The 26,579-nt window shown below is 40.4% G+C and overlaps 1 protein-coding gene across 5 annotated transcripts in view; it reads right to left on the bottom strand.

Annotated features, from left to right (window-relative positions):
• Dnah9 (dynein axonemal heavy chain 9) overlaps positions 1 to 26,579 on the bottom strand; it is a 334,407-nt gene that overhangs the window by 115,067 nt on the left and 192,761 nt on the right. For all 5 annotated transcript variants that reach the window (XR_007345608.1, XM_048798092.1, XM_015504497.2 and 2 more), the window contains 5 exons: positions 19,688 to 19,850; positions 17,060 to 17,183; positions 6,271 to 6,413; positions 5,037 to 5,198; positions 4,596 to 4,829 (listed from right to left, as the gene is read on the bottom strand). Coding sequence is in view for 4 of the 5 variants with exons in the window: in XM_048798092.1 (XP_048654049.1) it covers positions 4,596 to 4,829; positions 5,037 to 5,198; positions 6,271 to 6,413; positions 17,060 to 17,183; positions 19,688 to 19,850 (826 nt within the window). In the remaining variant the exon portion in view is untranslated. The remainder of the gene's footprint in view (positions 1 to 4,595; positions 4,830 to 5,036; positions 5,199 to 6,270; positions 6,414 to 17,059; positions 17,184 to 19,687; positions 19,851 to 26,579) is intronic.

Raw genomic sequence — 26,579 nt, 5'->3', positions numbered from 1 at the left:
GTAGCAAAATGGTTTAGGTCTTGGCAGGGATGAGGTGACAAGGTGAAGGCACAAGGAAAGGAGTTTGGGGGGAGTCGCAAAGAGCACCTACGCACTCCAGAGTCCAGTGTGGAGGAGGGAAAGGATGGAACAATATGCAAAGGTAGCACTGATCAAGAGCACTGCTCATTCATTTGTTCAACAAATGTAAAATGAGTGCTCCTTCTGTGCAGGCACTCTTAGGCACTGGGATATATGGGTGAACAGAACAGACAAGGATCTTGTCATTAAGACCCTAGAGCAAAAGGGTGGAGATAGATAACAAACAATAAATGCAACTCATGAAGTCCATGATAGAGTATGTTAGATGGGTGTGTGTGCTATAGCAAGGGAACCAAGGGAAGGGTTGTGATTTAAAATGGGGTCATCGGGATAGGACTCATTGAAGAGGTGGCATTGGGCAAAGAACTGAGCCTTGGTGATGTTAGAGGGGAGATGTCCAGGGAGAGGGATAAGGCCAGTGCAAAGGCCTAGTGTCTGAGCAGACAGCAAAGGGAAAGTCTGATGGAGACAGAGGCCACAGGTACGGGGTGGTAGGAGATGAGATCTGAGAGTCACAGGTAGAGAGGAGCCCGGACCCCTGGGGGAGTGGGAGTTAGCATTAGGTTTTACCCAAAAGGGTGACATGATCTCATTTATGTGTTAAATTAATCAACTCTGCCTGCTCAACTTCATGATGGACTATAGAGGGACCAAAGTAGGAGCAGATCCATGAGTTTGAAGGGTGTTATAGCTACCCAGGTAAAATAGGGCTAGTGGCTCCGACAGTGAGGGGATGGGTGCAGAGATTTGGGGCATACTTTGAAGTTACGGCCCCCAAACTTCTTATGGTTTAGGTGTACATATAAGGGAAAAAGAGCAATGAGAAGCATCAAGGATGACCCCAAGGATTTTGTCCTGTGTGGAGGATGCCACAAGTTGTGGGTAAGGCAGGTTTGGAGTCAGGGAGAGACTGAGTGTTCGGCCTATTGAAATAATCCTGTTAATAAGTGTCTAAATGAAGACATTGAAAATAGGGATACAGAAGGATGGGCATATTTCAGAGATCTTTAGAAACACATAGGACTTTTTGTTTTCTTTTTTGATTTTTGATACTGGGGTTTGAACACAGGATGCTTTACCACTGAGTCACAGCCATTTTTATTTTTTATTTTGAGATAGGGTCTCACTAGGTTACTTAAGGCCTCACTAAGTTGCATAAGCTGACAGCTGGTTTTGAACTTGTGATCCTCCTGTGTCAGCCTCCTGAGCTGCAGGGATTACAGGTGTGTGTCACTGTGCCTGGCTAAGACTGGTTCATTCTTAAATGTTTAAGTGACAGAGTCTAGGATAATTCCCGGTTTCTGGCCTAGGTAACTGGGTAGACGGAAAAGATGGCCTTTGTGGTGTCTGAAACTGAACTTAATGCCAGGACATGGGAGAATAGAGCTGAATTCACCTAACAATATCACCAGTCTTCTTCTTATTAAATAGAGGTCATCTAAAACAGGAACACAGATCTGTGTGCCTTCATCATTGTCTGCTCAAGGACCCTGCATCTGTACAAAACAGATTGCTGCTCTAGAGAGGGTCAGAGTGTCTCCTGTCCCTTGCTCCCTGGCTGCCATTCTTTACACACACCAACCAGCAATTCCTAGAGGATAAGTGGGCCAGGAAATAGAACAGGGAACGGCTGGTAGAAATGTAGAATGTTCTAGGAGCATTGAAGGTATGAGGAATCAAAGGAAGGGGAAGAGGTGGGCGATGTTGAAAGAATCTGATAGTACTACATTCTAGAATTGTGTTCTATAAATTCAGAGACTGAGAGAAACAGAAGACGACTGATGGACAAGATGCTGCCTTTCCGTAGCAAAGGTGAACAATCAGGTAAATTGCTTTTTTGGTCATGACACAAGTGGAAAGGGAGTAGTATCGTGGATAATTTTCCTATGCCATTTGCTGTTGGACATTGAATTTGAAATGATCTCACCTTGCCTGAAGGTAAATAAAGAAAAAAATTATCTGTACAACACTATAGAACAGAGAAAGAAAGCAATAACATCTAGAAGATGGAAAATCGACACCACTTTGAAAATGGTCCATTATCAGACCTAGAAAACAATATGGCAGAAACCGTTTGGTGTCATCTGTAGAATGGTTCGGTGAAAGAGTTGCAGGAAAAGAGAAATTAAAAAGCAATAGGGAATACCATTTGCTTTTTAACAAAAAAGCAGAAAGGATGAGATGTGGAAGAGCTGTTAGGAAATTAAAAATGCAATGAAATGATTAAAGTCTTCATTGCAAAGTACAGGAAGCAGAGAAGCATCGCAGACCATTAAATCAGTATTGTTGAAGATAAACTTGAAAAGCTGCCCTAGAACACAAAGAAAAAGGCCAAAGGGATGGAAATAATGAGCAAGAACATAATGGATAAAGGGAACAGGGAAATCATTCAGCAAACCAGTGCTCCTAGAGGAGAGGCCAGACCAGATGGACAAAGTCAGATAACAGAAGAGGGCTTTCCTCAGTCCCAGATGGTGTAGGGATCACAGGGGCCCATTTCACCCTGCTAAATGAACTCAGATCCTTTAGACAGATTATGTTTCTGAATCAAGAAACTGAAGTAGATGAAAATCAGTATGGAGGCTCCTCAAAAGGCTACGCCTGGAACTACCACATGACCCAGCTGTATCACTCCTTGGTATTTCCCCTGAAGAATTAAAGTCATTATACCATAGAGATACATGCACACCCATGTTTATAACAGTACAATTCACAACAGCCAAACTATGGAACCACCCTAGGTGTCCATCAACAGATGAATGGATAAAGAAAACGTGTTATATACACACAATAGAGTTTTATTCAACCATAAAGAAAAATAAAATGATGTCATTTTTCAGAAAAATGAATGGAACTCGAGACCATTATGTCAAGTAAAATAAGTCAAACTTAGAAGGTCAAGGGTTGCATGTTTTCTCTCATATGTGGAAGCTAGCAAGGAGAAAGGAAAGAAAGATAGGGGCAGATCTCTTAAAAATCAAAGAAAAATCAGTAGAAGAAAAGGACCAAGGGTGGGGTTTGGAAGTGCTGGGAAGTGAATTGGACACATTATATTGTTATATTGTGTATTGTGTGCATGTACAAATATGTAGCAACAAATCTCATCAGTGTATATAACTATAATGCAAAAAAAATGTGGAACAAAATAAAGAAACTGAAGTGGAGCAGAGGGGCAAGTCAAAAGAGTAATTCCAAGGACAAAATTATATTTTTTAAAAAAAATATTTTTAATTGTCAACAGACATTTATTTATTTATGGTGCCAAGAATCAAACTCAGTGCCTTACACATGCAAGGCGAGCACTCTACCACTGAGCTACAACCCCAGCCCCCAAAGGCAAAATTCTGAGACCAAAAAAAAAAAAGGCTTAGACATTCACAGGAACATGTGACCTCTAGGAACTAAGTTGATCACGATTTCATCACCTGAACGAGGGCCGTCTCTGCTGCTGGTAAGCAGAGAAGAGAAAGGGGCCATCAATTGAGCAGTGATCCTCGGTGAGCAAAGGCAGGGGCAGAGCTGGTGGTGCCAGAACGATCCCCGATTTTCAAGGGCAGAAGAGCAGGTTGAAACAGACCTGTTCCATTTTCAAGAGTTAAGTAGAAAAATCTAACAAGGGCCGGAGGACAGGGCCTTCTTAGTGTGGCCAACAACTTGGAAACATCAGAAGAAATGCCTGAAATGAGGCAGAAGTTAGAAGTGGGTCCCAAAGGCTCTTTGACAGATAACACAGGAAGAAAAGAATCAAAACTGTTATAACCCTGAAACTGCTTTCTCCACCATTTCTTCCTTGTTCTGAGGAAGGTGCTACGGTTTATATATGGATTTTCTTCCAAAGGTTCATGTTCTGGAAGCCATGTCCCTGGTATGGTGATAGAATCATTAAGAGATGAGGCCTGGCAGAAGGCAACTAGGTGACAGGGACTCCACCCTCATGAATGGGTTAATGTCATCTTTCAGGAGTAGGTCTGATTTCATGGGACTGGATCAATTCACATGAGAAATAGTTGTCATAAGGGTACCTGGCATCAGTCCTGATCTCCTCTTCTGTAGACACCACACACCTCTTCTATATGTGCTCCCACCAACCACCATAAGATACTGGTGCCATGAACTTGAATATTCAGAATTGTTAGCCAAATAAACCTCTTATCTTTATAAAACACACCACCTCAGGTGTTTTGCTATAGCAACACAAAACAGACTAAGGCAGGAGGGAAGTGAATTGGAGAGAAAAGGAAAGTGGAGGAAAAGGAGAAGATTGCAAAGAGGAAAAAGAGAAGAGGTGGCTCAGGGGATGCCAGCATCAGAGGGGGCTGACCTGATATGAAAGTATGGACATGTGTCTCTGTTGGGGGAGGTCAGCCTTAACTTTTGGCACTGTTTCTGCTGCAGACTCCTGGAAAATCATAAATGTTTCCCAGATCTTGATTGCAATCCCTCCAGTGTGCTGGTTTGGGGCCATTTCTATTCCTCTAAGTCCTCTGCAGGCAGGAGAGAAGAACATGACTCACCTGGGCAGAGGTGCTATGAAGCTTCAGAAGCCCATTCTCGAGTCGCTCCATTTTAGACTTTAGCTCCTTTCCGTTCCTGCACAACAAGCTCTGGTAGAGCCTGATGAACTCCAGGAAGGATTTGGGAGTTGTGTAGTTGTAGCGCTGCTCATTGCTCAGATAAGACTTGGAGGTTTGGTTGACGCTCGAGTGGACGAAGGCCATGAACTTGCTAATTGATTGCTTGACTGTGGGCTAAAAATCACACAGCAGGAATAAGGAGATCATTTTGCCATGAAGCTTGAAGGTGACAGCCCACCCCAGTTCTTCCTTCACCACATGGAAAATTGTGTCCCAACTGTTCTTTCTGAGCTTGAACTTTAACCCTGACCTCTGGATGCAAAATCCTCTGTGCCCTGAGGTGAGGAGGACATCGAGGAGTGTCTCCTTTCCCTCTCTCACCTCAATGCTCTCTGTGTCCTGCAAGAAGCGGAGGCTGACAGACTCCAGGGCTTGCTGAGGCCACTCATGGAACCAGTCGATGGCCGTGCAGTTCACAATGGCTGGGAACTTCCTGCTGCGGACCCTTAGCTTGTTCCCCACGGGGGAGAAACAGAGAGTCACCTGAGAAGTCAGAAGGATGGAGAGAGCAAAGAAAGGTACCAGAGAAATACAGAGAAGGAGACATGACAGAATGGCAGTCGTCAAAAAGACAAGCAATAATAAATGCTGGAGAAAGAGGAACATTTTTATACTATCAGTGGGATTATAAGTTAGTACAACCGCTATGGAAATCAGTATTGAAGCTCCTTAAAATTCTGGGCATGGAACCACCATCTTACCCAGCCACACCACTCCTCTGTATTTACCCTAAAGAATTAAAGCCACCTTACTCCACTGACACATGCATAGCCAACAGCAGCACAATTCACAGAGGTGAAACTCTGGAGTCAGCCTAGGTGTCTATCAATGGGTGAATGGACGAAGAAAATGTAACTATTGTTATATATGGGAGTTTTATTCAGCCATAAATAAAAATGAAATTATGGCATCTTCAGGAAAATGGATGGAACTAGAGACCATCATGTGAAGCAAACTAAGTCAAACTCAGAAGGTTAGGGTCGTATGTTTTCTCCCATATATGGAAGCTAGAGAGGAAAAGAAAAGGAAGGTGAGGATAGATCTCCTAAAGATTGAAGGGAGATCAGTAGAGAAAATAGACCACAGGGAGGAGAATGAGGAGGCACGGAAGAAATGCTGGGGAAGGATATTGGCCAAATCATATTGGCATGTTGTGTGTATGTGAGAATATGTAACAAAAGGTCCCATCCATCTGTACAACTATAATGCACCAATAAAAAAAAAATGAGGTGGGGGGAGAAGCAGACATGGCTTTGTGTACCTGATCTTCCAGGGAATTGTGAAGCACATCTAACAGAGACCACATCCATACACACTAGCCAGCTTTCCTAGCAAGAGATCAAGAAATGCTGGAACTACATTATGTAAGGGAGGGCACGGTCCATAAAGCAGATGAGAAAGTCATCTTTCCAGTGGTGCTCAGGCTGACAAGGGCACTGCGCTCTCACCCCTACCCTCAAGAAAATCAGTAAGGATGGCCATGTCCAAAAATATCAGTAGACTCCCGTGAACCATTTCTGGTCCCTGTCTACCCGGTGGGTCAATCTTTCTTTACCTTCAGCTGTCGTCGGACTCGATCTATGAAGAACTTCCAGCAGTTGTCCCTGTTGTCAACCAGACCTTGGCTCCTGACTTCATTCCGCACGTTGTTTATGATGTTCTCAACTTCATCATCTGAGTAGAGATCTGGGATCTCTCCTGGGAATAAACAGAGGGCGGATGGGCAGCTTTGGCATCTTGCTAAATGATGCAATCAGACATGGGAGGTTATCTTGCCTCGGAGCACGGGTGTCTTGGTGTTTACACCAGGTTCCACCTCTCTTGCTGGTGAGCTGGAGAGACACCATGAATGCACCAGACCCAGGATAGGGGAGTGTCTAGCAATGGATGGGGCAGGGAGGAGGAGGGCATTGGCATTGGTATAGGGCATTGTCCTGGCATTGACAATTGGTAGCATTTCAATAGACTTTTCTTCTTTCACGTAAAACACTTATTTAATAATTACTGTATTGTTGGCCCTTCTGGAAATTTTGTTCTTAAAGAGCTTAACATTAATCTGGAGATTTATTTAGTTTTAAGATAGTGGGTGAAAAGAGCCATAAGAAACATATATTGCAAATCCTTATATTTCAGAAGAGTGAACTATCATTTTCTATAAGAAAGGAGGGGGAGAAAGCAGTAGTGGTTTCATGGAATTTGGTATAAAATAAATATGATACCTAAAATCCATGGGGAAAAGATGAACTATTTAATAATTCAATATGTAGTATTAAGGAAACAGAACTAAAAATCATGGGTTCTTATTTTACATTGTATGATAAGGTAAATTTAAATGGGTCATTGATTTAACTATTAGGAAAAAAAAAATCCCCATAAAAACAAAAAAGAAAATATTCTCATAACCTCTGAGTGGGGAAGGACTTTCTAACTATAACTCAACTAATTTATTTTAGCAGAAAGATAAATTTGATGCATAAAATTTGATAAATTTGGCAACACAATTTTTTTTTAAAATTCATGGTTGAAATACCATAGGCAAAGAATAACAACAACTACAAAGGAAAAATTAAGAAAAATATGAGGAAAAATTAAGAAAATATATGTTAATTTAGATTATCGTCAAATGATCAATCTCTTTAATATGTAAAAAATTATCTACAAATAAAAGATCAGAAAATCAATAGAATGATAGAATGAAGAATATGGAAAGGGAGTTTACGGTAAAGGAAATGAAAATGTCTCTTGGACATATGAATAGAGGTCTAACCTTACTTGTAACCATAGAAATGCATATCCAAACTGCTTAGTTACTTTTAAGCTTATACAAATTAGGATGTCAAACATGAACAGACACTCAGCCTCATAATAATAGAAATGTACATTGAAACAACCCTGATTATCAATTTTTACCAGATGGGCAAAATTCTGAAAGTTAAATAAAACACTGTATTAATGAGGTAGCATATGAGAATAAAATTATATGCTTGATCTCACCGATAAATAAAAATTTAAGAAATTCTAACTATTGTATAAAAGTCAATATATGGTGACTAAGTCCAGCTTATCCTGGAAATGTGAAGTTAGCAAATACTAAAAAAAACTCTATGAAATAGTTCACTGTTAATAGATTAAGGAAGTAAAACTGTGTAACTACTGAAATAGATACATAGGATTTCTAAAACACTGTTGGAAAACCTAGCAATAAAGATATTTCTCTTAATTTGATAATAGATATCAACCCCAGCCCAAAACAAACATCCTAGTAGTAAAATATTTAACATTCCCTTTTAAATCAAGAACAAGACAAATACAATCACTATCTTGTTTTCTGTTTAACATTATATAGGAGGTCTTAAACTGCACAAAGTTGAGAAAAAAGAAGGAAAATGTATAAGGAGAGTGAAGAAAGTAATAAAACTATTATTGTTTCAAATCTAATTTTATACATAGAAAACCTAAGAGAATATCCACATAAATAATCAGAACTCATAAGAATGTTCAAAACCAAGCTTACTGGATGCAAAATCAATATTGGAAATTAAATTGCATTTTTGTTCTCTAGTAAAAAACAAAAGGCAATTTAAAAGTTATCATTTAGAATACCAGCAAACATTGTAAGCAGTTAATAAATACGTAAAATGATGTGCAAGATCTTAATGTAAAAATCACATCATACTACTGAATGGAAAAAAATGAAACCCTTAATAAGTGTTCATGGGGATTGATGTGGTAGTACTACTATCACAAAGATACAATTCCAATAAAAAAATCAAATGGGTTTGTGTTTTGACCTTGATAAGCATGTTCTAAAATGTACATGAAAGAGTAAAGGCTAGGGGGAGGGACAACAGGAGGAAATACTGGGGAAGGATGGAGACCAAATTACATTGTTATATCATAAGCATGTAACAATGAATCCCATTATTATGTAACAATGGAGGTAAAAAGGTAATATATAACATGTAACAATGAATCCCACTACTATGAAAATTATAATGCACCAATAAAATATGGAAAAAGATACTAAAAAAATAAAAAAATAATAAAACTTGATTTAAAAAATGACATTCTTTAGGAATAACCAGAAGGAGGGATTTGCTATACCAGAAATCAAATTTCTTTATAAAGCTACGTTTGTTGAAGCAATGTGAAGTTAGTACTGGGCTAAATGATTACAATGAATGTGTACCACCTAGAAACACACACAGATATGAACAGGAAATTGATGTAAAAAAATCAGCATGTAAAGGTATAGAGAACAAATAAGTAAAGCTAAGATAATTCAATATTAGTATAGCAAATGCAATTAGATCACTCTATGAAAATAAATTCAAGGTGGATTAAAGATGTAAATGTGAAAAGTAAAACCATAATAATTAAAAAATTAAAACACAGGCAATCATTTTTATGGCATTGGGTTAGGAAAAAATTTCTGAAACAGATCATGAAAAGCACAAAGCGTTAAAAAATAACATTAACTTTTATAACATCAGAACTAGATTGGTATGATAAAGGTCAGACATAGACTTTGAAAAGATACTAACAACCCATATTATAAGAAAAGGGTGAGTATCCAAAGCATATACAGAACTCCTATTGAGGCAGGGAGATAGGTCTTCCATCAACAGCCAGGATAAGGGCCTTGGAGAAAGTAAGGAGGGGAGGGGGCATCATGCCAACCTGAAGGGAGACCTCAGGTCTGGAGGACTGAGTTAGAATTCCTAATTCTGTTCCTCACAGCTTCAACCAGAGCAGCCCCTCTTTAGTCACCTTTGTCCCTACCCCTAGCAACATCTGATCACAAAGTAGACCCTTACCTGAAGAGTCTTCTTCTCCCTAATGTGTCAAACCACAAGGTTGGAGCTGTCCCCCTAATTATGTAAATAAGGGATTGAAATTATGCACTTATGATTGGCTTATTAAGCTTAAAACTTGAAGCGTTTTGATCGGTCCATGCTGGCATCCCTGACTCTACCAATCACTTGCACTGGGTTATCAGATATACCTTTAAAAACACCTAGACCATAGACACCTGTTGGCATCCTTCTCTTGGGGCCTCTCCTCTTTGGGAGCTCTTTTTTCTTTCTTACTTCAATAAATCCTGTTACTTTGATCTCACCCTTATGTCCATGGATTTCATTCCTCAAATTCACCAGACAAAGACACCACCCTTCCATGCTCTATGTGATCCTATGAATCTATAAGAAAGAGTCCAAGAGCCAAAGGACCAATTATATAAATAGGCAACTCACAGAAGAGGAACAGGAATGGCCAAAGAACACTCAAAAAGATCCTCAGTGTCACTAGCAAAAAAGGGAAAAGGAATGAGTAAGATTTCCTTTCATTCCTATTGACAAAAATTAACACGTCAGATAAACCAAATATTGGTGAGGTTGGAAGGAAACAAGTATTCATGCACCAGAAACTAAATTTGCATAACTACTTTAGAAAATAATTTGACATTTTATTTAGCTATGTTGAAATGTAGGTACAAGGCAATCTAGTGATCTAGTTTTTGAGTATCAATTTAAAGCAACTCTGACAAACTGCACAAGTTTTTATTTTGCAACATTGTTCATAATTGCATGGGTGTTTTTGTTTTATTACATTTTGACTCCCAAAATATCTTGTAAAGAAATTATAGAAAAACAAAGGGAAAAAAGTCAACATGGGTGGTGAGAATGGGAAAGGAGTGAGTTTTATACATTTAAGAATTCAGTCTGGGGAAATACTCTGGGATTGTTACTTGCATTTCAAGTGAGAGAAAGGTGATTTACAGTTTTCTTTTTGAGGGAGAGACCTGGTCATATTTGAAAGACAAGACTTTTCCTAAAGAAGAGATGGAGTAGAACAAAATATTGAATTAGGAACTACAGGGGGTAGGTTCTTAGTTCAGTATGAAGGACTGGTCTTGGAGAGGTGGAATGGTAATATTGGAGAAAGGGAGAAATATACAAAGAAACGAAAACTGACGGTGTTGCGTAAAGGTAGTTGAGAGGCTCATCCTGAATGAGATAAGTTTCTTTAAATAAAAGAGATGAGATTGGGAGAGAGGAATGAAGGAAGCAGTGGCATAGCTAAAAAGTTGGAAACACTATATATCATGTGTTTTCATCAGCTTTTTCATTGCTGTGATCCAAAGATGTGACAAGAACAGTTTTGAGGAGGAAAAGTTTATTTTTGGCTCACAGTTTCAGAGGTTCAGTCCGTGATTGGCTGGCTCCATAGCTGTGGGCCTGGGGTGAGGTAAAGCATCATGGTGGAAGGTGTAGAGGAGGAGAGCAAAGGCAACCAGGAAGCAGAGAGAGGGTAGGGGAGAGGGAGAGAGAGCGAGAGCTTGGTTCACCAGGGACAAAAGAGAAACCCAAAGAAATGCCACAAGTGACCTACTTCCTTCAGCCACACCCTACCTGTCTACAGTTACAACAGTGGTACCTTCACCTTATGAAAAAACAAATCCTTAATATTTTCTCTGACATAAGGAGGCTGACTCATAGTGGGGTAGGGAGGGGGAGCATGGGAGGAATAGACGTACTCTAGTTAGGCCAGAGGGGTGGGGGGAGGGGCATGGGGGTAATTAATGATGGTGGAATGTGATGATCATTATTATCCAAAGTACATGTATGAAGACACAAATTGGTGTGAATATACTATGTATACAACCAGAGATATGAAAAGTTGTGCTGCATATGTGTAATAAGAATCGTAATGCATTCTGCTATCATTTATTTAAAAAAAAAAAAAAAGATGCAGGATACTGAGGAGGCAAATGATGGCCGGCAGGCTAACTGTAGCTCTCTACCTCCTTTTTGTATGGTCTGTAAGCAAAGAATGTTTTTTATAATTTTTGATAATTGGATATATTGAATGGCACATGAATGTTATTTGAAGTTCACCTTTTATTGTCCATAAATAACTTCACTGGGTGCAGCTGGACTCTTAGGTATTATCTGGGGTGATTTTTGCACTACAATGTCAGAGTGGAGTAGGTGTGACAGAGATGTGTGCTTTTCAAAGCCTAAAGTATTGACTTCCTGATGCTTTGTAAGAAATGTCTGCTGACCACCACTTCTGAGCTACCCAGAGCCAAGATGCTGAAAGCATGTAGTTAATTTAGAGATTTTCCAGGCTCATAGGATGGTGGTGTTTGTCACAGGATGCCAAGAACCTGTAAGAAGGGATTGCTAGATGAAATATCTAGAGATAAATGCCTCTGAATTCCTAGCAAAGTCTGATTTTCAGATGTGTTCCTCCAGTTTCTCCTGACAATATTCCTGTCACTTATTCTGTGATGTGCCACATCGTGTCGAAAGCAGGAAGACGAACTGCCGGGGGGGACTTGTGATGGGAACAGAGGCAGAAGCTATTGAGACATCTGAAAACTTTCCTCCTGAGGCCTGAAACTGGGAAACACTATTTTTGCCTCCAAGTGCTTACAGGTTTTCTGTGGTCATTAAAATAGTTTTGTCATTAAAATAACGTTTTGCAAAACAGATGAATGCTCATCTTCTCTGTGTTAGTTTCAGATTCCTCAGAGGACATAACTGCTTGAGTGAGAAGAGACCCTGATAGTTTCACAAAGTTCTGTTAACTGAAGTGTGGTGATTAAAAGGGTAAAACTAAGGGTTAGATTCTCCATGACCCCAGTCTTACACTTGCTTATGAGTTTCAACCTGACCACATTTTGAAAAATCAAAAATATTTCCTGGGTATCAAGGGAGAAGTGTGACAGTTATTTTGGTATGTCTGTTCCTCTCTATCCATGGCAAGAAGACTTCTGAAAACCTGTTGTCCCTTGATAGTAAGTAATATGTATGATGGCACGTCATTTTCCTGATATTACACACCTTTGTTCAAGGAATGAATGCCTCCTGAATAGTAATTATGGGCCAGGAGATGGGCTGAGCACAGAAGGTATGAAAGAAGAAAAAAATACAGCCTCTGCAGGTGGCTACAGTTTTACCTGCTTTGTTTTACTTCCTAAACTGGATGATAGGTATTTAATCATTCTGTTTTTGTATCTCTGAATTATTTACGAAATAAAATTAGCCAACACAATATAGTCTTTGCCTTTCATGAATTTATAATCTTGTTTCAATATAAAGATGATATCAACTGCTTTAGGAACACAGAGGGGACTTACATAGGGGTGACAGTGGATCAGTAGAGAGATAACACTTAAGACATGTCTTCTAATATGGGTAGGAGTGAATCCAGACCAAGAAAGAGAAGGAAATGAGGTTCAAAATGAGCATCATGAATAAGGATGTCAGAAAACAGCATAATATGCTACTTCAGAGTTAAGGCATTTCCTGATACAAAAGGGGCTTGGGTTTTATCCTGTACTAAGTTAGGAATTAATACAGGAACTGTACTTTTGATAAGCCTTGTCTAAAGTATAATACCAGGGGATTGTCTGTGAATCAAAAGGTGACAAGATCAGAGGCACTCTGATAGAGAAGATATGGATTCAGAAATGTTTAGGGAGAAAAACTGGTGGCCATTGTTTTTGCCTTGGATATAGTGAAGGAAAATTTAGCCATGTAAGGAAATCCACAGAGACACAAAGTTGAGAAGAACCTGTATGGGACTTTGGTACCACAAAGAGGAACACAAAACGCTGATTACTTAAGCATTTTTTTGCATCACCCTCTTGGGATTTCTGTTTTTGCATCTGGAGAACCAATCAGATGTGAGTTCAAAGTTGCACTGCTTGTGATCAGATCCATGATGAGTCCACGGAATACATTCAAGAGGTTCAATGCGTACTTTCCAAGTTTTGTGGTTTTTTTCTTTCTTTCAGATAAACTGGGTCAGAAGTCAGCTTATACAACAGCATAGAAGGCTCATTCATCTATGGAAGCCCAGTACCAGTTGCTCACAAGAGAACCCTCTAATGCCAAGTTCATTATAAACCTTTCCAGACTCTGCATCTTCATGTGATATGTGTAGAACACTAACACGGCAACCTAGAAGAGGAGGTGATCTTTTCATGTTCTATGTACCAACCGGATATTGGTCCAAATATAAAAAGAACAGTCTGAGTCAAAGGTGGAGACTGAACTGTGCCTATGACTTTAGAAGAGAAGGGGCCCAATTGGCTCTACACTCTTCCCTAGACTATACAGAGGCTACCTGTTTCTCAGAGAAGCATAGGACCTTGTGACCGGAGCATGGGAGCTTAATAAGTGATTGTTGGGTAAATGAAGAAGTGGAAAATGATCTAGCCTAAGTCAAGGAAAAGAGATCTTAATTTTGGAAGGAAGTAATTAAGACTTCTGAAAAGTGAAAGCAAATTCCAAACATAAAATTTCAGAGTAAAATGAAATATGAAATCTATCAGAGTTAGCATAGGAAGAGACTCACACCTGGACTCGACTGTTCTATATACCAATAGGATATTGGTCCAAATATAAGGTATAGTTTCCTAGTTTCTTAGCCAGTTAGTGCTCATTGGGCAGGGGTACTGCAATAAATGAACCAACTTTCTGGAAGGCTGGAAAACTAGAGGGTGAGATGCTGACCTGATAATTTTCTTTTCTTCTTCTAAATTAGGATGGGGACTTGCTAAACTTGGGTCAAGGAACAAGAGAACAACTTTTGTAAGGGTTCCTTAAATACATGACTTTGATGGTGTACATTCTTCGGAGTCTATCATAACAGGCCAATAAGGACATAGCAAGAATTAAGCTTTATAAATCCAGCAAGGGTCCACATTTAATGCACAATGTCACCAGCATCTGCATGATCCCTATTTAAGATGGTGGCATCCAAGGGACATGGCTCAGAGATACGCTTCATCTGCTTGTAACCTGGGTGGCCACCCAGCTTGTAAGAGGTGCATCATTGACATCCACTAACTGTGCTTTTATAGCCAACCTGGAAGGATTTATAGATAACTATGAAGTAGTGGGTTATGGACAAGGGAGCCCAAGGTATACTTTCCTAGTCTTTATTGTGCTTTTCAAGGATGGAGTAATTACATGACCCAACCACATTAAAAAATTAAGAAGATGGTGAGATTTTGAGAAGTCCCTGCAACCTTGATTGGCCTGGAAATCAGTTACAATCTTGCCAGAAATTGTTTATTTGATAGGGGAAATTAGGACTAAGAGATGCTCTAATCCTCCCTGTTGAAGTGGTCAAGTTAAAGAAGGCTGTTTAACTCCCAGCCACTCAGACGGCTGAGGCAGGAAGATTGCAAGTTCAAAGCCAGCCTCTGCCACTTAGCAAGGCCCTAAGCAACTTAGTGAGACTGTCTCAAAATAAAAAAATAAAAAAGGGCTGGAGATGTTGCTCAGTGGTAAGCACCCCTGGGTTCAATATCCAGTACCCCTCCCCTCAAAAATGATTGGGAGAAAAAAAATGTGCTAATCTTAACTATATCTCTTCCTTAACATGTCTAGGCAAAGCTTGCTTCTTTTTGACATAGAAGCCTTGCAAGGAAACTGTGAGCGGAAACTCCAAGCCTTTGGAGGAGGCTGACTTCATTAAGTTTTCACTGGGCAAGGCTTCAGAAATTCATTTGCACTTGAGAAAAGTTGTTGTCCAAATGAAAAATTAAAGATACTTAATTGAGGACTAAAACTTCATTTGGCAAAAGTCTAACAACTTCTATGTCCCAGGCATTATTTTAGGAGAAGGTGATCTGGCTGGATTGGTGCCAACTGAATAACAGAGCGAGGCTGGCACCAGGCCTGACGTCTCCAAAGCTACACATTTTTGGAAACACATTTTTACTCTCTTAGGCGGTTTTAAAAATTAGGCTGTAGGATAGTTTCAGAGTGGTAGGCCAATTGGATTCCTTTTTGTTTGTTTGTTTCATTTAATAAAATAATAAAAGGTGAGATAATATTGTAGGTTAACTACTACAGTGATGAGATGTTAAAGGCAGTATTTAGGAAGGGAAATATCCAGTACCCCCAATCTCTCCCCACCAAAAAAAAAAAAAAAAAAAAAGATTAGGAAAAAAAAGTGCTAATCTTAACTATATCTCCACCTTAATACGTCTATGCAAACCTTGATTCTTTCTGACATGGAAGCCTTATAAGGAAGCTATACCTGCAACTCCAGAAAATGCACAGGAGTTGATAGGAAAGTGTCTGCTAATGTAAACAGAGCAGTCTGGGGAAGAAATGAGTGTGGGGAGCCAGCATGCTAAAGAATCTGGGACACAGACCCTCCTCAGAAACAAGACCTGCTAGTGCATGGTCTGGACTGGTGACCAGTGGCTCTTCATGGAAAGACAGTGACAGAGCATGAGGAGGAATGCCACAAAATATGAAGCAGGCTATGTTCTGAAGCAGTGAAGCTCCTAGAGATTGTCAGGAGCTATCCTGAAATAAGTTACTTACGGCATGGGACAGATGATGGACACATGTACCTTGGGACCATATTTCTTTGACTTTATAAACTAAAGAATGTTCAATAGAGCCAGGGGGTAAGTTGTCGAGAAATGGACTTTTGAAATTCTGGGAAGCTGGAGGAAGAAATTTTGTTCAGGAACATCTTGGAATGCTGTTTTCTTTTCCCTGGTGAAGAGGTGGTTTTACAGAGGCTGCATTTGGTTTAAGAGGCAGGAATATATGTTCTCCCTTTAATTGATATAAATATATACATGTTTATATAGATGCTTAATTTATGCATTATATTTTCATATGTACTCTATTGTCTCATGTAAATTTGTTACACACACACACACACACACACACACATATATATATATATATATGATTTTGGGGGAATTACACATTAATCAATAAGAACAATAGAGTAGCAAGAGTCAAGTTTCTCTGTGAAGTCCTATCTTACACAGATAGTGTCACAGGGCACTAGACAACTCCTGTCAAGGTCATCAGGAACTAAGGAAAATGATGTGGAGATATTCTACATCTGTTTCTGCTTCCAGCGGGTTCTGAATCTTTGGTGAATTACATTGACAACCCAATTTTTTCCAGTTGTACCAGTGTTGGGTATACATTATCTCTGTATTTCTTCCTGCCAATACCTAACCTCCAGCTCTTCTTCATGATGGTTATAGAGAAGAAATAGCACCTTCTCTCTGACTAAGCAGATTCCCAGGTTCTTACCTGCTTTTCTTCCCATAACCAGATCTTGTCCCAGTAAGACAGCCTCAAGATTATTGCCTGATTTGCAATGCAAGTAGAATCTAAGAGCCAGAACAGTGGGCCCAGCACCAAACCTGGGAAGGGCTTTAATGACCTAGTCCTTCACTGTTATCAGTTTTCTCCCTCATTTCTATGACTCATCTTTTCTAACCTTGGTGGATGTCTCCACCTCTGAATGACTCTATTAGAGACACTCGAATGCAAATAACCTCTTACCAGATGCCAAGAGATCATTGATGAGCACCAGGAACCGCTCATCAGCCACCTGGGCATCAGTCATAAGGAACACAGTGCTGAGATTCTTCACCCCAGCTTTCAGACACAGGCCAGCCAGGTCCACCTGTGGGAAAATTGATACCAGAAATCCTGAGAAGGGGACCTTCTTGAAAGAGATCCCCAATCCACTCTTTAGAAATGGAACCATTTTCTTATCTATTTTAATTGGAAATAAAGCAAGGTGACAGTGGGAGGCAGGGAGAAGTGCTACCTTGCACTGAGAGGCAGGGAAAATCTGCCTCACTCCCAGGCTCAGTGCCAATGGAGTTGGGTGAGTAAAACCACACAGGGAGGACCTCTAATTCATACAACCATGGTGACTCCTTAATGAGCTCCTGTAGTTTTTGATTTGTGCAGATACAAGAGAGGTGGTCCTTTCCGAAGGATGGAGGTGTTCTCTGTTCATCTGTTTTACTTGTATTATTATGCAAGCAAATGACCTGCTCTAGAAGGCAGGTAACTGCTTTTGGTCTTGACAGAAGGATTTTGTTCTTGGGGCTATCTCACGTTGGCAGCATCTTGCGTTCTTATGACTAGCTCCAGCAAAACTTTTGTTGAAAAAAAATATAGATTGGGGAATACACTTTCCCTGCAACAGACAATCACCTGTAGGCAATCATACGTTCAAAACTATGGATGGATGAAGTTTGGGGTAAGGATGCTGGGCCCTGAATTTTACCCAGCATGGTCAGTCTCGGTTCCTTTGCTATATCAACTTCACGAAGCTCAGCCATTGTTCAGTACTTTGCTCTCTTTTCTTTCTTCCTTTTTAATAGCTTTTTTTAGTTGTAGATGGATGCAATATCTTTATTTTATTTATTTATCTTTAGGTGGTGCTGAGGCCTCACGCATTCGAGGCAAGTGCTTTACCACTGAGCTACAGCCCCAGACACCCTTGCTCTCTTTCCTATCACCTGTCAGAGATCATTTCCTAACAGCCTCCTACATTCTGTTACTATAACAGTGGTCCACTTTGTGCTTTGAATACATCCCTGGCTGCTCAGCCACTGTGACTTATTTTTAAAATGGACATGTTTCTTTCGCTTCCTCTCTCCCTGCCCCTCCCTAATCTCTCTCTCTCTCTCTCACTCTAATCTCAGGGAAACAGGATTACCTTTCTTCCCATGCTAGACAGAGTTATCTGTCCTTGAGCACACACCCCACCACAGGAACGAAGTAATCCAGACTTTGGGGATGGCACAGGAAGATCTCAGAAATGACTATCTCCCAAATGAGCAAGTGAATTACATCTCCAACAGAGAACACTGGACTGTAGCCTTTAAACACCTCTTTAAAAGCCCCCTGCTTCCCTTGATTGACAGAATCACAGCCTCTGGAACAGGAATCCCCTGTGCTTCTCCTTTCGGAGCAAAGCAATAAAACTTATTTTTCCTTTTTCTCAAAACTGTGTCCTTGTTATTGGATTGGCGTAGGGGGCAAAGACTGAGCTTTCAGTAACATTATTGCAGAGCTTTCTTGGTATCCAAATAATTCAAGATAATACACTTCCTTTTAGATCAATGGTTCTTACCTTATGCTTTTACAAAATGATCTAAGGCAGTGTTTTTTAATTCTCATTAGAATCATCTGGAGGATGCTTTGAAAAACCCTTATGCCCAGGCTATTTCTCATGCTAGTTGAGTCAGAATAGCTGGGGATGGGATGCAGCCTTTGGCATTATTTGAAGATCCCCAGTGATTCTGGGATTTAGCCAAAGTCTCAGTGTAGAACTACTGTCTTACATCATTCTGTAAATGCATAGTTCCCATTACTATGCTGTCTTGTTTTGTCTTTTTTTTTTTTTTTGAAACACCGAAGAAAGACCTAATGTGAACCTGATGCATGACCTTGGATACAGCCAGTGTCAAGAGCCTGAGCTGTGGCTTCAGAGCAGAAGCCAGCATGTGCCTCTCCCATCAGTGGCTGGAATATTATGAGAGCAGGTGGCTCAGGGCTGGCTGGAGTTCTTCCAGGAACAGGAAAGGCAGCATCTTGATATAAATTACACCATGACTTTCTATTGTGACTTGGTTGTGGCCATGCATAAAAGTGAGAGGACGAGACAAAGGATCTCTGAAGGTTGTATGTGTCCTTTCTTCACTTTCCAGAACATGCATCATGCATGGCTCCTAAGGGCTGCTCTCTGAAACCAGAAAATGTCACTGCAGGACCTGAGGGGGCCAGTGATTATTGAATCCATCTTTTAAAATCTGAATTTCTTAATAAAACTTGGGAAGACTGTTGGGATTCTTCCTGCATGTACTAGGGAAGCTAGCAAGCTGCATGCTGAATTTGATATAGATTTGGGGCAAAAGCTGAGGCCCCACGGATGTCGTAAGGGCAGCTGAGGACTTGCAAAGGCAGACCTTGGAGAGGTCACTGCTTGCACAGGCTGAGTCTAATAAGAAAAGAGCCCCTCCTGTCACCAACCCAGACACTAAGGAGAAAATGGACAATTAAAGGGAGACTCTGGACAGGGGAACTAGAGAGCTAAGGAAGGTTGACAAGGAGTCGTGGGTGGTTGGACAGAGGCTGAGCCTACTCCCCACCGCTGGGGGGCCTTCTCACCTTGAAGTCAGGGATCTGGTAGCCTTTGCGCAGCGTGATCTGGAACACATCCAAGGAGCTGATGAAAGCCGCGAGCCTTGTCAGACTCTGTTTGCCACTCCCACCTACACCAATCAGCAGAGCATTCCCCCGTGGGGACTCCAAGATGCGATTGATATGGCAGCTACAGAGGAAGAAGCAGAGGCCTGCTGCTTTGATCAGACTTTTCCCAGTACGAGGCATATAACCATCTTAGGGGGAATAGGAACTTTCCTTGGAAGCAGCGCATCATGGGCTGAGCGATGGGGAACCTGATAAAATGTCCCCAAACCTGGCTCTGCCTTCTTGCCCAAGTGGGCTAAAGTTGCTGTTGATTTGCTTTAATCCATAGCCTTCAGTGAACCAGGGAGAGACAAGTCCAGGCGAGGCAGGCAGCACTGTGCAGGGGTCAGCCACAGGGATGGGGAGGGCCCAGGATTCCTCTCCCTCTTCTCCCCATTAAGCCTGACTTTGCCCGCCCCCCATCCCACTTCACTTAGTCTCCCCTATTTGTGCTTTTGGGCAAGAAGATGGAACAGGAAAAAGAGAAAAGTAGAAGACATATTACTAAAATAATAATAATAATAATAATAATGATAATAATAATTATTATTATTAATATCAGGGGAGGCTTGGGGACATGGCAAGACCAGAACAGTGTGTTCGTCTTAGGAAAGAAGAGGAGCATGAGGCAGGAACGGTAAGAACAGAGCCTGACATAGTTTCTCTCTGCCTCCTTCAGTCCTTGATGGACCTCGATGCTCTTGTAATGAATGTTTGCAGATTCTCATTGCCAACCTGCAAGACCCCCACATCTTTGGCTTCTGGATTCTTCCCCTCATGGCTTAGCTTCTTCTCATCGCCCTCAGTGTCCACCTCAGCATGGGGAAATATTCCAGGTCTCATGCTGGGCTTAGACCACCCTCTCCAAAGGAAGCCACTGCCCTGGTCCCTCCAAGCCTTCCTCAAACGCCACTCTGCATCAAGCCCTCCAAACTCTCTCTAGGAGACGCTGCCAACCTTTTCTCTAAGCCCACTCCTGGGTGCACGTTATTTATAAAAAGAACTCCTGTTCCCTTTTCATGTCCATCTTAAAAACAATGGCTATGCATTGCACAAAATCTATAAAACACTGGAAAAAATACACAATTGGCTGCTATCTAGTAAGAAACATTATTGATATTAATAATTAACTGGCCTCGTGGACTTTTCCCTACTATCTAAATTTTTTGTAAATACGTAGTTATGCATACATACATTCATTACACCTAAAAAGTCAATATATTTATATCTCGTCAATTTTTAAAAATTGGGTTTGGGTTCACCCTTTAGACTGAAGGTAGTGTTTTGAACCATTTTTTTTTTCATTTAGCATTATACTCTGATTATTTCCCTCTGACAGTAACAATCTGCTGAATCTTGCTTTTGATGCTGGGACAATATTGTATAAAACATGAATATTATATTGGTATAAAAATAGAATAAGTTGCTTATCTGTAATAGCCTACTGTTGGATGTTTAGATTGTCTCCAACATAGTGCAGCTATAAATAATAAAATATAATCTCTTTGTTTCGATCTCAATTTTTTTCCTTGGGATAAGTTCCTAGGAGTAAAATTGCTGAGTCAGGCAGTAGGACACTTTCTGTAGCTTTTGATATGTTCCAGAAAACCACCCCCAGAAGATAGCACTAAGTTTTACCTTTCTAAGGTAAAACTGATCAAAAGGTGAATCTGTGGTATTGCAGGATGAGGATTTATTGGATTGTATTCACTGAATTAGAACATAAATCCGTGAATGTAGGCGTTGGTGATCTTGGGACAAAAAGAGAACGATAATAAGAATTCAGGTAGCATTTGGCCAAATAGAACAGGGATACATTTGAAATTGAATTTCACAGAATACATTCCTATTTTCCTGTCTATGTTAATGATATTATAATTAGAAATGCTATACCCAAATTAAGTAATGGTGCAGTGACTTAAGGTGTGTGTGACATCAGTTTGGAGGGAGGGCTGGGAAGTAGTTTTGGTGGGTGGGGTTTGACAAGTTATAATAAGTATGTGTGAGGTCACAGGGCTCATGCTGAGCTTCTTTGGGATGAATTTTCTTATTAGGGCAAATTTCTTGCATGTACTGATGACTTGGTCAGAATTAGCATAAACTAACTGTGGGTCCTCATTGTATTTGTTGTTGGGAAGGAAACGGCACAGGCACAAGTATATGTGTGTCAACAATCAGTACCAGCTGCATGAAGGGGGGCCTGGTGCCCAACCTCACACATGCATGCATGCAAGTAGACACACACACACACACACACACACACACACACACACACGTACATAAATCTTTGCCAATTTAGTGGCTAAAAATATTATTGTTTTAATTTTAATTTTTTTATGGAATTGAACCTTTGTCATGCTTATTGATCCTTCTATATTTTTTTATTTTGTAAATTTTCTGTTCATGTCCTTTGCCCACTTTTAAATTTAAGTGGGCTTCTACATTTGTAAGGACCTTTTATGTATGTTTTGAATTACCCTCCAACTTTTCACTATTACCTTTTAGTTTTCTTTAAGGTATTTTGGATGCACAGAAATTTTCAGAATTTAAAATCATATCTCACTGAATTTTATGTAGTTACAATTCATTCATCTAAGTATTTAGGAATTATTTACTGACCTGCATTTACTGTTTTTTTTAATGATTTTACTTTTTCACTTTAATAATTTAATTAGAAGATTTATACTCTTTTTCAGCTAGAATTTTACTTCTCTTGCTCTCTTATTAAATCATCATTTCACAACATCTGAAGAGTGTGCCTACTTGTTTGGTATGCATTTCCGTGCTGGCACATTGAAGATATCCAACAAAATTTTATTGAAGTAAAATAGAACATGTCCATGCCTTAAACTCAGTGTCACATTTGGGACGATGTATGTAATTATTCATGGTGCTATGTGCAAGGGGTCATTTGCTTTGTGTCTCCTTTGTGAAAGGTGCTAAGATATCCAGGTTCTCTCTCCTGATTTAGAAAAGGGGAGGTGGGAATGGATTCGTGGAGGAGAGGGGCAATCTTGGGGGGAAGATTTGGACTCCAACTGGGTTCTCCGGGATGTCCAACACCCAGCTGTATTCTAGAAGGCCTGAACTCAGTTTTGCTCATGTCATTCGATATCTAAATGGAAAAACACATCGTTAGTGATGAAGTTTCCAAAGAAGAATGGCTAAGTCTGCAGTTGTCAGCATCAGGTTCTAGCTGGTTATTCATTAACAACCTCCGAGGAGGGCAAAGGGTTCTGCATTTAAATTACAAAATTTAAAAAGAAGATCAATATTCTAAAGAGCTCCTGGGCCAGCCAGCCACCGCCAGTCTATGTTAAGCTCTTTACTGAATTTCTGGGAGATTAAAAACAAAAGCTGAAGATGCAACACAGCACAGCTGGAGAAGGCTGGTTTATTGAAGACTACACACACACACACACACACACACACACACAAATCCCCTGGAGAACTAATAAGATACTTTGGGCACAAAAGAAGTACATCTGAAGTTCTTTTTTGCTAATGATGGCTAAGTGATTCTCAAAGAAAAAAAGGAGCAGGCAGAAAAATCCACGTGGGAGTGCAAAAAAACAAAACAAAACAAAACAAAACAAAACAAAGAGGCAAAGAAAAAGATGAATGAAGACGGTGTCAAAAGTGGGTGAAAAGATCTAGTTGAAGGCTTTAAGAAAAGGCAGAAGGAGAATCTGATGAAATAATGAAGGTGTTGTGAATGGATAATTATGATTGTAATGCATTCCACTATTGTCATGTATGTAAGAAATAAAAAAAATAAAAATAAAAAAATGAAGGAATTCAATAGAAGAACAAATTCAATGGTATTATGGAGAAGGGAAGCAAGAGCACCAAGAGAAAAATGAATATGTATTGACTGCTTTCTCGGGGTGAAGCATTTCCCGTAGGCAGCAACAACCCTACCACGAGGGTATTTTTATTATTCTCGATTTCCAGATGAAGAATGTGAGGCTTGGGGAAGTTAGGTGTCCTTGCCAAAGCACCCCAGCCAATTCATGGCAGACCTGGGACTCACCCTCCAGAACCCACACCTACCGTTACTGGGTTTAAAGCAGGAGAAGGGAAAGAAACAACATTGGGAGAAGGTGTCGGGGCATCTAACAAAAGAAAATACTAAAATGTTCTAGTGACAAGAAGAAAATAGACAGATGAAGTCACAATGAACATAGGTCGTCCTGCACCATTAAAATAGGCTGACTCTCACCTTGTTCTGCATCCCCTGCCCCACAGGACTCCTAGGTTCCTCAGAAAGCACATACAGATAATTTTCTTCTCCTGTGCCACTCCCAACTCAGGTCTCAGGGGGTGGTATTTTCCCGGAGCAAGCCCTAAATGCTCTGAGTCTTGGACACCTAGAGGCTGTGGCATCTTGCTGTTTATCATTCATGTTTCTCAGTGCATTGTTTGGCCTCCCTTTTTTTGTGGTCTAAGGTTATGTGGCCAGTAGGGGCAGCGCAGAGGGGTCAATGAGCCCACAGGGAGAGGAGGGAAGGGCAGGGCAAGGGGAAAGGAATGGGACATGGATTTTTTTTTAAAACAAATGTACAGGAAATTATACATCCAAATACACTCTGTGCTTCAGCATTGCCCCTTCAAGACAGTTCATTTTCCCAGTTGTTTTGCCATCACTAAAAGTGGCTCAGGCCTCTCTTTGGAAATGATCTTTAGACTCTGTTTATGAGCCTCAGGAGAAAAGCCAGTTCTCATAACCAGCCCTTATTTTTTTTTTTCCCTAAAAACAATATCCGTCAGTTTGATCACCCATGTTGGGAATCACTAGCTGTTCTCCCAAATTAAATTCACCCTTAAAGGGCAAAGACTCGCCTCAGCTCCAAAACTGATACAGAGGTGCTGGTAGCTCTTAAAAAGGAGGGAAAATACTGGCTGCACCATCACAGGGTTAGTCAATAGACATTTTAAGCCCTTATTTACTGAATACCTACTATGTACTAGGCACTGTCCAAGGTACTAGAGATTCGGCAATGAGCAAGACAGGCTGTGTACCCAAGGAACCTGTACTGGATTCATGGAGGGTGGGAGAAGCTTATGGGAAAACATCATGTGTGAAGGCCAAGGGCACAGACTCTGGACCCAGACTGCACAGGTGTGAGACTTGGCTTCCTATCTATAAGGTGTGTGACCTCAGGCAACTTCTCTTCTCATTTACAATATAGGGAGAACAATAGGCCTTATCTTCTTTAGGTCTTTTTATAAGGAATGGGACATGAATTTTTTTAAAAACAAATGTTTTAAAAATTTTATATATTCAAAGCACTGTGAACCTGACCCATGGTAATTTTTATGTCTTATGTGTCATATCAGATACTGCATTTTTGGTAAGGCCTCTGGATCACTCTATTTGAAATTGGATTCTTCATCTCCCAGCATCTCCCCCTTCCCTTTATTCTCCTCTACTTGGTTTATTCCTATATGATATGTTAAAAAGTTTTATAGAGCACCTGCTAGATTCCAGACAATGTCCTGGTATTGGGGATCTGTAGTCAATAAAACCAAGATCCCCTACACCCATATTATGGTGGTCTAATCCATAAACATGTGTTGGATGAATGGATGGATGCATGCCAGGAAAGTAGACACAATAATAAATCATGAAAAAATGCAACAGGGTGTCCAGTAATACGAGCGATGTCAACTGACCTTAGCAAGAGGTGAGTCTGTGGTGATTACAGTGGGAACTGCTTTGTTCAGATGGTAAGAAGTGGGTTGAGGAGAATTAGAGGTGAGGAGGTCTGACAAGCATGGATAATTTCTTTGGTGAGTTTTGCTGGAGAGAAATGAGGGGTAGTAGATGGGAAGGGATACGAAGATCAAGGAATATTTTATTATTTCCTGGGTAAGTGGTAACATGGTAGGTGTGTATGTACATTAATGTGCATACAGAAATTAATGATGGGGTAACATGAAAAAGGAGAGAGAGAAAAGAGGGGAGGGAGAGGGAAATGGAGAGAGAGAAGAAAAAGGAGAAGGAGAGATAGAGAGGCAGAGATGATAATTATAGGAAGAAGTAAAGTCACTGAGAAGATAAGGAGGGTTGGGATCCCATCCACATGTATGAAGGGATCAGCCCCAGGTAAGAACCAAACTCATTAATTAAAACAGCAAGGAAGGCACAATTTTGTAGGTAAGATGCTTATGAAATACATGGGCTGTACAGGTATCCCAGGTAGGCAGGTGTAAGAATTCTCAGTGAATCAAGAGATGTGTTTGTTACCTGGGATTAAAGAGAGGGGAGAAATATTAGAAGTTTGAGGAGAAAGGAAAAACATATAGTGCAATTATCTTGGAAAGACAAGGGAACAAAATGTTCGAGATCATGGAGGAGGAATTCTAGCAACATTGAGGGCCTACTTGATATTGTGGCCACAACACTGAAGCAAATCTAGTCAATATTGTTATGATTTGGATCTGGAGTATCTTCTAAAAGCTCATATGTTAAAATGTAGTCACCAATGCATCAAGATTCAGAGGTCACACTTTTAGGGAATGATAAAATCGTGAGGTCTCTGTCAGCTGATACTGGGAGGAAGTAAGTCACTGGGAGTGTGTCCTGGAATGGTCTGTCTTTTCCCTGGCTCCTTCCTCTACAAGATGAGCCACTTTCCTTTGCCATACCCTTCCACCATGATATTTCTGCCTTGGAACCAGTTGACCATGGATTGAATCTTCTGAACCATGATCCAAAAGAAATCTCTTCTCCTGAGAGTTGTCATCGTTAGGTATTTTGTCATAGCAATGCAAAAAAAAAAAAAAAATGACTAGCACAAACATGGTG

Source organism: Marmota marmota, unplaced genomic scaffold (genome assembly GCF_001458135.2).
Source record: "Marmota marmota marmota unplaced genomic scaffold, marMar, whole genome shotgun sequence".
NCBI classification, from domain to species: Eukaryota; Metazoa; Chordata; class Mammalia; order Rodentia; family Sciuridae; genus Marmota; species Marmota marmota.
The sequence above is the reverse complement of the archived record's forward strand: the minus strand, read 5'-3'. Positions and strand labels throughout refer to the sequence as shown.